Genomic DNA, 12,066 nt, shown 5'->3' on the forward strand with positions numbered 1-12,066 from the left:
CACTGTCTGATGCCCAGGAGCTGGGCACCTGGACACCAAGATGTTGGGTGAGCATGGGTCTGCCCGCACCAAAAAGCTGTCTGGCCATCCAAGCTGGACTTCCAGTAACCTCGGTGACTGGACCACGCCTGCAAAGGGCCACGGGGTGGCAAGTAGACTCAGAGTCCACACTGAGAGTCAGACATTGCAGGGGGCACTTATCAGGCAGGCCCCTGCCCAAGGCCCCCAAAGCCAGGTCAGCAGCCTCAACCTATAGGAGGCCTTCCACTCAGGGTCAGGTGATTACTGAGGCTGATGGGGATGGGGTGGGGTGGATCTGGGGACCTGCTTGAGGTGAGCAGGGACCCTGAGGAGAGAGGGAGGGATGGGATGACTTTCTCAAAATAAAGGAGTATTTACATGTCTGGGGTCAGGGCCCAGGGGCCCATGGTGGGTGGGCCCAGCGCCAAAACAGGGAGGCTAGACAGCCACCTGTGCCCCACATCCTTCTCCCACCTCGGGGGGCCAGGCGCCCAGCCCAGGGCCTGCCCGAAGGGAGAGAAGAGGCACAACATGCGTGGGCTGGCGCCCGACCGAAGCCCCAGGCTGTGTACAGAGGAGAGGAGGGGGCACGGTGGGCTCAGGTGGCCAGGTTGTCGGCCGGGAGGCCAGACATGCGGATCTGGGAGCTGCTCTTGCTCAGGATGGAGAGCTGGGTGCCCCCATTCACGCCGCTGCTGGCCAGGGACGGATGCCGGTGCTTGAAATCCATGGTGAAGTAGCGGTTCACCTTCCAGCTCCTCCACTTCCGCTTGATCTCCGCCTGCACCTGCGGGCGGCAACTCGGGTGGTCACTGCCGGATGGACACCCTCTCACACCTCACCTGCCCATCCGGGCACCCTGGCCCTCCCAGGAGGGCACGCCCATTAACAGTGGCTGCGGATGAGGATCTCCTGGAGAGCTTTAACAACCCAGATGCCCAGACCATTCCCCTGAACCACGACACTCAGATCTCTGGGGTAGGGCTCCCACATGTTTTAAGGCTTTCTAGGGGATTCCAATATGCTGTTAGGGTTGAGGATCACTAAATAAAGCACCCTTCTGGGTGAACTCCCAACACATTGCTCCTAGTATGGTACATGCAGGGCATGCCCAGTTTCAGAGTCCACATGCCAGCCTCCTCCACCCAGCACCTTTGTGTGGCACCCACAGCCTCCAGTTCCAGCTCCCACTTCCACCATTGGCCCTGATAAGCTGCTTGGACTTCTTGTTTCTTGCAGTCACTACCTGCAGGGCTCTGTCCGCCTCTCTTTATCCTTATCTAACCCCTCTGTTGGAGAAGGCGATGGCAGCCCACTCCAGTACTCTTGCCTGGAAAATCCCATGGATGGAGGAGCCTGGTAGGCTGCAGTCCCTGGGGTCTCAAAGAGTCGGACACGACTGAATGACTTCACTTTCACTTTTCACTTTCATGCATTGCAGAAGGAAATGGCAACCCACTCCAGTGTTCTTGCCTGGAGAATCCCAGGGACAGGGGAGCCTGGTGGGCTGCCGCCTATGGGGTCGCACAGAGTCGGACACGGCTGAAGCGACTTAGCAGTAGCAACCCTTCTGCAGGTTGTCTGAGAAAGTCTTATTTCTCAGATACAAAATCAGGGGAGCCTGCCACAGTCATGCAGCCAAGACCCAAGCACTTGGTGCAATGACTTCTCCCCACTCTTCAAAGCCACCCACCCACTCAGCATCTCTCCCATCTCAGCATCTCTGTTCTGGGTTCTGCTCAAAACATCATCCTAATAGGCTAAAGCAGGAGGCCTGGCAAGGGAGCATTACTAGAAGATTCCAGGCCTCTCCCCAGGATCAATCAAGTCCACTCTACAGGGGACAGGTCTGAGTGGGCAGGCTGGTGTGCTGGGGCAGTGTCGAGCATTGGACAGCTCCCTGCTCAGCACCCCTGCCCAAGAGTAGCCTCATGAACTGTAGGTACCATTTCCTGTGGATGGTACTGTAGGTACCATTTCCTAAGGTTTGTCTTATGGTGAGCCCTCCCAGGCGGGTTTGCACTCAGAAATTGATGCCTTTATGGAAGGATCTCTGCTCCTGAGGCTGGGCCTCAGCAAAGCAGGAGAGAACCTGGCACCAGGAAAGGTGGCGGGGTTGGGGGGAGGCTGTCATCCTCCTCCTGTAGGCACTGGGAGTCTGCAGAGCCCTGGTCTGGAGGATCAACCCTGTGTGGCCAGCCGGTCACACCCCTGTCTGCTCCCTAGCAAGCTGCACCTCCACCGCTAAGAAACCCAGGATCTTGCTTACCTCTCCATTCAGAAAACAGTAGAGAACAGCCACCACAAAGCCCTAAGGAGAGAGAACAAACAGAACCTGAGAATGCTAGCAAGGAGCCTCCCACGTGGGGTGTGTGGGAGGCAGCAGGAGCGGGGAGTGACCCCAGGAAGCAGAAAGATAAGCTGACCGAGATGCAAGCACCTGCCCAGGAGCCTGCAGTAAAGCAGTCAAAGTTCTGCTCCACTGAGACGGCCACACCCCTGAAGCCAAGTGGCTGGTGGCGGCATTCCCTCCCACCCACAGCCCTAGCTTTGGATCCCACATTCCCTTGGTCAAATCCTTCCCATTCCCAAGGGCCAGCTCTGTCCCACTTTCTAGAAGAGGCCTTCCCCACATACCCCAAAGTCTTCTCCAGGCTCCCAAGCCAGCATGCAGGCCCCCTGAGAGCAGCACTCCTTCAGGACAGAATAGCCTGTCTTTATCCACCACCTCCTCCCAACTCCGTTGGCCAGACAGCTTCGTACATGGACCACACAGAACACCACGTGGTTCCTGCTACCTAGTAGGTGTTTGGCTCTTCTACATATATTCTTGACTTATATTCTGTGCATTTAGAATTCCTGTGCTGAGAGATAGGAACCCAGACTCTGACTCCCAGTCTGGGGCTTTGCCAATAAACCCCTCAACCTTGCCAGGGTAAGAACCTGATCAGGTAAAACAACTGAGTTAAAATGGGAGGAGGGAGAGAATCAAGTCAGATACACAGAATAACTTTTCAACCTTCGAGGTCAAATACTCCTCTAACGAGCTGGGCTTGGGAGAGGCCCTGTATCCCAGGGACATTCAAGGGAGCCAACCTTGCCTTCACTGACCCACTCATGCACCCATCTGATGCGTCACTATGCATCCTTGCACTGACTCACTCTGCTTCACTCATTCATTTACAACCCTGTCTGCTGATTCCTTCAAGAACGGACTTACTAGTCCTCCAGTTTTCTCATTCCCTGGATCACTTATTTATGTAACTGTTCATCCCCTGTTCAGCTCATTCAGCTCCCTGGGATCAGATCCTGTGCTGAGGATCTTGACCTGGGTAACTCAGAGCTCCAGCACTCAGAGGGGGAAGTCAGATGTGGACAGAGAGGTCTCTTGCGGACACTCCACCCATCCCCAGGGCTAATGCTGAGGGTGAGGGAGCTGCTGTCTGCTGTCTCTGATGGCCCAAGGGAGGCCTGGCTCAGGACTCCCAGATGCACCAGCAACATGAAAGCACCCGCATGTCTTCTCTTGGAAGCCTAGAGGGCAGATAGTATGAAGGGCCCTCCCAGGTGTCTTCTAATCTAGTACTGTTATTCCAGAAGGGGAAACTCAGAGCTGAGTTTAAGTTAACGACTTAGGACCACCAACAAGGTAGAGGTCAGGGACCTGGCTCCCCACAAGCTCTTCCCTCCACACACACACACACACACACACACACCACGCCTACCTGGAAGGAGCCCAGACCCAGCTCAAACACGAGTCTCTCCCTCTTGCTGACGTTCTCCGGGGAGAAAGCAAAGACCGTGTAGTGGATTCCAAAGAGTGGGATGAGCAGCAGGGTGGACCTGGCGAGCCGTCTGTCGGGAGAGAGCAAGCCGTCTGCTCCAGGGGCCGCCAGGGCCTGAGGCCGGAGCCGTGCAGGGCAGAGAACCGCAGTCTCAGCCCCTCCTCTCCCAGGAGGAGCCCGTGCCCATGGACGCCCTCAGGATTCTCTCCCAGGGTGTGGGTCCTAGGGGAGATGGTCAACAGAGCCCCAGGTTCCAGAACTCCCTGGGAAGTTCTGGGGAGACTTCCCTCAGTCTGCGGGGTGCCCATCCCCCTAGGCCACACTGGTGTCCCGTGGAACCACTGAACGTGCACAGGTGAGTATGTGATTGACAGAAACCTCTCTGGGGAGATATGAAGCCCTCTGGAAAAGTGAAGTCAGGGCAAAATCCTGCGGTGGTATCCGGACGGATAACGTGATGCATCCTCAAGCAAAACAAACGTTTTTCAGCTCTGAAAGGAAGCTCTCTGCGCCTGGAAAGAGCAGCGATAGGGGACCACAGAGACAGCCAGCTTCTCTGAGTCTGGGGCTGGCCAGGGACGCTCATGGAGAGTGGTGGGGAGGTGCTGACCACTGTGAGGGGGATGGGCCCAGAGGGTAGAGCACAGAAGGAGACTCATGGGAGGGATGCTAGGGAGGATTTACTGACCCTGAACGTAAACAGCCACCATCCAGCAGGAGGAACCTGCCACCTGGGAAACTGAGTCAGAGGTTGTGAAGACGGCTGTCTGCAGGGGTGGGAGTGGAAGAGGGAAGAGAGAAATGGCCCTAGGGACCTCACTACCCCCTGCGCCCAGCTCTCCTGGGGTTCCTTGACTGCAGCTGGCTCCTAAGCCCAGTGGGGCGGGACCCTGAGAGGGTGGGGCGCAGAAGCCACGGGGAAACATCAAGAGAAGGCATGGCGACGTGGGCTCCTGCGGGTCCTGCTCAGGGCAGGGGGCCACCCAGAGGGCCTCCAAGAGTGGGACCCCATCTCCGCCCACCCCAGCAGACTGGTTCTCTTTGGACCTCCTGGAAGAACCGGCCCCACCCTGCAGGTGCAGTCTGCCCCCTGGAGCCCTCTGAGCTTCAGCCTCACCCTCTCTGGCAGACGTCAGTCCATGAGGTGGGCAGCAGAAGATGGGGGCAGCCCTTTGGTCTGGGGCAGTTACACTAGGTGCCCCTCTCTCTTGCCAACCCCAGCCTTTCTGGGAGAGACTATTCCACTGAATGTGAGGGCTCCAGATTTTCAGGAGAAGCAGAGTCCATAGAGTCTGAGTGACGCCTACTCAGAGGGAAAGGATGGGGAAGGGGAAGAAAGAGAAGCAGAGGGGAGGTACGCTAAGAAAGGGGAAGGAATAGCCTGGGGAGACCTCCAGGTGGGTCATGGCTCAGTCTTGGGAAAAAAACCCTCAAGTGCCCAGCACCCACCAATCTTCCACATGCTCACAGGTGGCCGCTTCTGCAAGACCTGGGGGTGCCTGGACCAGAGTGGGGGTCAACAGGATCCCACTCAGAGCCTGGCTGTGGTCTTGGAGTGCCCTAGCCTCTCACCTCTCCTCTCCTCTGCCTGTCCTCTCTCAGAAGTGGCTCCTTGATGGCAGGTGTGGTGCCTCACTTATCTGTCATCTACCCTGGCCAGCATCTGCCAGGCATGGGGCCCATGCTCAGAAAGTGTGCGTCCGTGAAGGTACAGCCACACGGGCCTGGGATGATACACCCCAGAGCCCTTGACACTGGGCATGACCTGAGGTCCCGCTCATCTCCAGGCACCCAGAGCCTCACCCCAGAGGACAGCAGGGAGTGTTGGCTGAAGAATGAAAAGCAAAGTTGTCTGGAAACACAGGAGCATGGACATCTTGAGGGCCCCTCTGTGACCCTGACTAAAGAGGTTACTTTAAAGAGCAGCTTAATTGAAGAAGTTGAGGAGAGAAGGCAGCCCGGCCTCCTGCAGTCCCTTTCGCCTCTCCCCAAATGGGTCTGTTTCCAGGGATCTGTCTGTGCAGCTTGACAAGTGAAAGTGTTAATCACTCAGTCCTGTCTGACTCTTGTGACCCCATGGACTGTAGCCCGCCAAGCTCCTCTGTCCATGGGATTCTCCAGGCAAGAACACTGGAGTGGGTTGCCATCCTGTTCTCCAGGGGAACTTGCCGATGCAGGAACTGAACCCGGGTCTCCTGCCCTGCAGGCAAATCCTTTGCCATCTGAGCCACCAGGAGAGCCCTAGAAATCAAAAGGCCAACCCTCTCCAGCATTTGTGGTGGCAGAGGACGGGACGGGTTCAGTATGTGAGCAACACAAGCCTTCGAGCACTTCCCAGCCCCTAGCATACCAGAGTGCAACCCAAGGGCCCTGCCCTCCCTCCCCCGCAGCCCTGCGATAGCCCAGAAAGAAAGAGGGACTCCGGCCAGGGACCCAAGCATCCCAGTGACTCCTTCTGACAGACGCAGCAGTGGAAGTGGACAAGGAAGGCACTGGGTCTCAGAGTTCGAGGACCGCTGTCCCTCAGAGCGGGGACCAGGGGCCTTGGAAGGGGGACATAAGGTTTGAACCTTAGAACCCCTCCTTGGGGAGTCACAGAATCACCCTATGATCTGATTAAGCCAGAGAGACAGTGACACAAGCCTTTAGACTCTGTCCTCCTGCCCCAAAGAGGCATCAATGGGCAGAAGGGGCCTAAAGAAACACAAAGGAGAGCTTCCTACAACCAGAGATGCCCAAATGACAGTGGGATCCCCCACTAAGAGGGCTTTTCAAATAGGGGCTGGAGCTCCAGCTAGAGATGCCTCAGGGTCTAGTGCTTAGGACTCCCTGGGTTCAATTCCTCGCCCTGCCAACCTCTGGCCTTGAGTGAGTCATTTCACCTCTCTGTGCTTCAGTTTCCCCACCTGTAAATAGAGGATAATACAAGTACCCATCTCAAAGGCTTGTGTCGGAGTACGTCACTCTGCAGGTAACGTGTGAGTGAGGCACCTGGGTGAGGGTCCCGCCCCCTGCAGGGGGACCGTCTAAGTGAATTCAAGCTCAAGGCTCTTAGAAATCATCTGACAGCTGCAAAGGCTGAAACCTAGAGAAGTGGGGGATTCGGGGAAGACCACACGTCGAAGCAGCATCGGCAGAGGCTTCCAAGCTGCTTCCTCCTCAGAACCAGCTGCACCACGGCTGCTCCCACGACGTCCATAGCCCCATCCCCACCACCTCCCCTCATACCCCAGGCCACGGGGTTGCAGAGAACTCACAAGACGCACAGATGTCAACATGCAACAGCCGGGCAAGGGCTCAGGGCTGGAGGCACAGGCTCACTCCCCGCTCTCCTCCAGCCTGGGCAGGCGGGAGCTCCAGGTGGAGGCGGCAGCAGCATGCGTCCCCCTCCCATCCAGCACACCCAGCCACAGCCACGCCACGCACACTTACAGAGTAATGGTGGACAGTTCTGACATCTTGCAAGAGTGCTGCTGAGCCCGCTGTGGCTTGCAGTAGCATTTCTGCACGCAGCTGCTGGGTGTGACAAGATCAGCATTTCTGTCAGCTGGGGGCATTGGGCCACGAGAAACTGAGGTGGGAACTTAGAGTGACACGGCTCACAGGGAGGGTAGAGCGGCTCGGGGTGTAGAGACGAGCGGGGGCGTCACATGGAGGAAGCTGAGGGCCGAGATGCGGTCAGCTCCGGACATAGAAACACACACACCCCTACATATACACGTGTGCACACAGACACACAAGCATACGTGAGCACTCACACACAGGCATACGGGAAACCAAAAGGTGGCGGTGGGGTTCACGGGAGAGCGTGTGTGTTTAGAAGTGGGGCCTGGCTGGGTCTCAACACGGAACCAGGAGCTGTCTCCGGAGTTAGCTCCAGGCTTGGGGCATGGCCTTGCCAGAGATCCCAAGGCAAGAGGGGCAGCTGGAAACCCCTAGAATCAGGCCAGCTGTGGGCTTGCTTGTGAAAGCCAACTGGAACATCCACTGGTCATCCCCTGACCCTCTCCCTCCTCTACGCCCGCCTTCCTCTGACCGAACCTTGAGCACCTCGGCATGGGCCTTAGCGGAGAAGAGGTAGGATGGGTGGACCGGATGCAGATGATAGACACTACACACCCACCAGGCAAGCTGAAATGAGACGAAAAATCCACTTTCTGAGTGGACTGAGTCACACCGCAGCAGCTCAACAGCCACGGGTGGTGGTGGTTCCCAGACTGGAGGCCCTGCACCACTGCTGAGGCTCCACTGCACAGCGCTGCCCAGACTGGAGGCCCTGCACCACTGCTGAGGCTCCACTGCACAGCGCTGCCCAGACTGGAGGCCCTGCACCACTGCTGAGGCTCCACTGTACAGCGCTGCCCAGACTGGAGGCCCTGCACCACTGCTGAGGCTCCACTGCACAGCGCTGCCCAGACTGGAGGCCCTGCACCACTGCTGAGGCTCCACTGCACAGCGCTGCCCAGACTTCTCCATAGAAGTTCAACAGGCAGGGACTGAGGGCTGAGGGGACACCCTTCGGGCTCTGCTCCACTGACTGCAGAAATAAGCCACCTTAAGGAGCCATCCACACGTGGGTTCAGGATGCCTGTCCAGCTCTACCTGCCCCTGGGGGAGACACAGAGCTCTGTCTCCTCAGAGAGGCTCAACTTCCATCTCTTCTAGCCCCTCTCAGTCCTGCTTACCCTTGGGCTGGCACTTCGCATTTTTTTTCCCATCCCTGACAAACATCTAAGAGATGGAGTAAGAGCTGTGCCGTCTTGTCAGACTGCAGAGGGGAGGCCCATTCCACACACCTTGTTAGGCACCGTGAACCAGAGCTGCTGGTGAACTGACAGACCTGCGGGGGTCTGATGCAAATGAGAATGGATACGCTCAAAGAGCCCAGACCTTCGGCATTCATGGATTCAGAATGTGCGATCCCAGCTCTGTAAGAGTAAGTCTGAAGGTCCCTGACATGTAGTGACATATCATTTAGCTGAGGTAGACATCTGAATCACACACGTCATAGATGGGGCAAGCTGAGGTCCACCCAGCATCCTTGCCTCAGTCAGGTGTGTGGCTCTCCTTTAATTAACAACATCTTTCACTTCATGCCAGTGGGTGCTACTAGATTCTTCTACAGATGAGGGATGGTATGAGGCTCTGCTACCCAGACGAAGCATCAGTACCACCTGAGAACTTCTTAGAAATGCAGAAATTCAGAGTTTCAGACCTACTGCCTCAGAATCTGCATTTCAACAACATCCCTAGGTGATCCGCCTGCAAATCAAAGTTTCAGAACACTGTTGGGAGGAAGTCATGTATCTGAGAAGTTTCTTCATGTGCCTCAGTGAATATCAAAGGTCTGTTTCATGTACAAAGAGGCAGATGGACACATAAGTATGTTTTTCTCAATAATTAAGAGTTTAATTGGATATTCAGAAATGGAAGCCATTCTAGTCTTCAAATTTATTCTCTACCTTGCCCAGATTGAAAGATTGACTACTCTCTCCTAAGGCAAGTGGCCACACCCCTCAACCGTGGTCTGGGTGAGCCACAAAAATCAGAGTCAGGGAGCCTGAGAGCCCAAACCTCACAGGTCACTTCATACACACCAGGCTTAAACTCTCACCCCGAACTCTAAAGCTTTAGCTGTTCTCCTCCAAGACCTCTTCTCCTCCAGTTTCCAAGTTGTCCCTATTCTTTCTGGGCCCTGGATACAGTAAACATAGGCCCTTCTGATTTCTTTAAATACTACTAAAGGCCATTTAGCAACAAGTAAGCTGGGAAATCACACCCCAGTAAAGATGTGTGTCTCTACGGGGGAGGCAGGGAGGGTGGATCAAAAGTTCCACCTGATGCCTGGGAGGGCTCCCGGGAGGGCTCCCGGGAGAAGGGATAAAGTTAAAGGACCTTCTTCCCAAACACCCTCCTTCCCCCAAACCTCCAGTGACTGTTCAAAGGATCCAATGAAAAGAAACCAAAAGGAAAGAGGGTGGCAGAAAAGCCAGAGACAGGCCCGAGAAAAATGTCCAAATCGCCGAAAAGTTACTACAATTAGGGGGGAAAAAAAAGAAATGAAATTCAGTCAAGAGGAAGAGATTAACCCGCATGGGCTGATCAGCTCCATTCTGATTTGGATCCAAGGGGATAAGCAACTCAGACAAGGATACCGGGTGGAAGCTGCGTGGAGAGCAGCATCGTCGGCCTAAATCAGAGGCGGCAGACCCCTACAGCGGGTGCAGGAGTGACACCCACATCTGGAAGTCACGGAGCCCTGGCTCCCAGGCCGGGTTCTGCCACAGCTTTGCTGGGTGTCTGCAGGAAGGTCAAACACTGCCATCTATAACTCAGGGACGCAGCACATGGGTTCTTCAGACCTTGTTTTGGTCTCAAGCTAAATAAAGCCCACGCGTGTTATAGTGCCTTTTGTATGTAAGGCTGCCTGGACTGTAGCCCCCAGATATTAGACAGAGACCCCTGCAGGGGAACCTTTTGTAGGCAGGATCCTTGTCTATCTCACCCTGATCCTACTGATCAGCATAACGCTAGACACATAGCAGACCCACAGAATGTCATGACCTGAATTGATCATTCCCCATAGGGTCCCTCCTGCTGCTAAGATGCTGTGCCCCGTCAAAGCCTGGCCCAGTCCCCAGAGAAGCACTCCCCACCACACTGGCACTCCATTCAGAAGCCCAGCTAAACAGATCTTGGAGTTTACCTGCCCTCCCTCGCTACCCACCACCACTGAGGACCTGCCAGCCCCCTGTGCCTCGTGCCTAACCTGTGGCTCGGGGACCTGAGTCCAAGGTTTTGTTTGGCCACTGACTTGCTGATCTTAGGTGTTGCCACTTTCCTTCTCTGGACCTCAGTTTCTCCACCTGCAAAATGTGGGCAACCATTCCCTATTGACAATCCGTAACAGGAGTTGTTAGGAAAGGGTACTCCTAGACAGAAGATGGGGAGAGCGTGTTTTGGAAGGAGAAGACAGAGCCCCATGTGAACTGGAAGCCTCAGGCTGTGGGCTGAGCTCCTGGACTAAGAGCTTCCTGGCTGTACTTCTGCCTAGATGGGGAAGAGTCTGTCTTCAGAGGCAAATGTTGTCTCTCCCACACTGGGTAGGTCACAGCCCTGCTGAGCTGTGTACTACATCACAGGGTCTGTTCTCTTTCCTTTACCCCACGGGGCCATGGAGATCTGCTCTGTGGGGTCCCTGAGGGGAATAAAGACGAAGTTTCCCTCCCTGACCCAGACTCAAGAGGCTGCTCCAATGCCCATCTTGCAACAGGAAGACCGCTGGGAATAAAGCCAGCTCCCTGCAGAGACAGGCCTGAGATGCTCTCAGCGCAGAAACCTCACCCTCCTTTTTCTAAGCCAGTCAGCTTCTCACAGAGGTAAACTCTGGTCCCAAGAAAAGGAAGGTTAACCCTGACCCCAGAATGGGGCTGAGCCCTAACCCCTGGCTTCAAACAGCGTTGAGCCTAAGCACAGGCTTAACCAGGACTCAGGCCCACACTCCATGCCTGGCCACTGCCCAAGTTCTGAGCCCAGCCACTCCTTCTCCCAGCAGCCAGTGAGAGTGGAGGTGGCTCAGGGCTGCTGCCCCCTGCAGGAACCCCAGCCCTCAACAGGTCCTTTGATTGGGTCTGGAGCACCATCTTGGTCTACAGAGGAGGGCAAACCTCATCATCTGAGCCGCTGGAACAAACCTACAGGAAAAGGAGTGAGTGCTGCTCTGTGGGCACAGGCAGGAGGTCCTCTCGGTCTCTCCTGGGGACTCCCAGGCTTAAATTTGTTCTGGGAACAGAGGGAAAAACCAAAAAATTGTTGTGGGCAGATCTGAAAGGATCTCAGCCCAACACAGAACTCTGCTGACCAAGGGGATTCAGACACAGCTCTGAAATCTCCCTCTCCCATCACATCCTGCCCCTTTTTGAATTCCCCCATTGTTCCCTCCTCTCCCCACCCAGCAGGAGACACCTCCCAGCTCAAAGCACTCCAGGTAGGGCAGTTGTGCACAAGGCTGGAACCCACTGCGGCCTTTTCTTCCAGGAAGCCTTGTTTAATATTATCATCTTGCCTGTAAATTCCTTGAGGGGAGGAATGATGGTGCAAGCAAGCTCGGAGTCAAGGGCCTGCCTGCCTGCACTGTAACTACGGCTTCATTCTTTCCCACTGGATTCATCCCACTTCATTGATAACTAGTTCCCTCAGCTGTAAAATGGGGATTATATTTAATCCAGATTTGTTGGCATTAAATGAATGGCAAGTGTTT

General features: G+C 55.5%; 1 protein-coding gene across 1 annotated transcript in view; it reads right to left on the reverse strand.

The window, feature by feature from the left end:
- Nucleotides 1–619: 619 nt before the first annotated feature.
- Nucleotides 620–12,066, reverse strand: part of ADCYAP1R1 (ADCYAP receptor type I) — a 46,048-nt gene continuing 34,601 nt past the window's right edge. The window contains exons 13-16 of the mRNA XM_052638838.1: nt 7,239–7,322; nt 3,747–3,876; nt 2,291–2,332; nt 620–808 (exon numbers count right to left, since the gene is read on the reverse strand). Coding sequence (XP_052494798.1) covers nt 620–808; nt 2,291–2,332; nt 3,747–3,876; nt 7,239–7,322 — 445 coding nt within the window. The remainder of the gene's footprint in view (nt 809–2,290; nt 2,333–3,746; nt 3,877–7,238; nt 7,323–12,066) is intronic.

The sequence above is a fragment of the Budorcas taxicolor genome, chromosome 4 (assembly GCF_023091745.1).
Source record: "Budorcas taxicolor isolate Tak-1 chromosome 4, Takin1.1, whole genome shotgun sequence".
NCBI lineage: Eukaryota > Metazoa > Chordata > Mammalia > Artiodactyla > Bovidae > Budorcas > Budorcas taxicolor.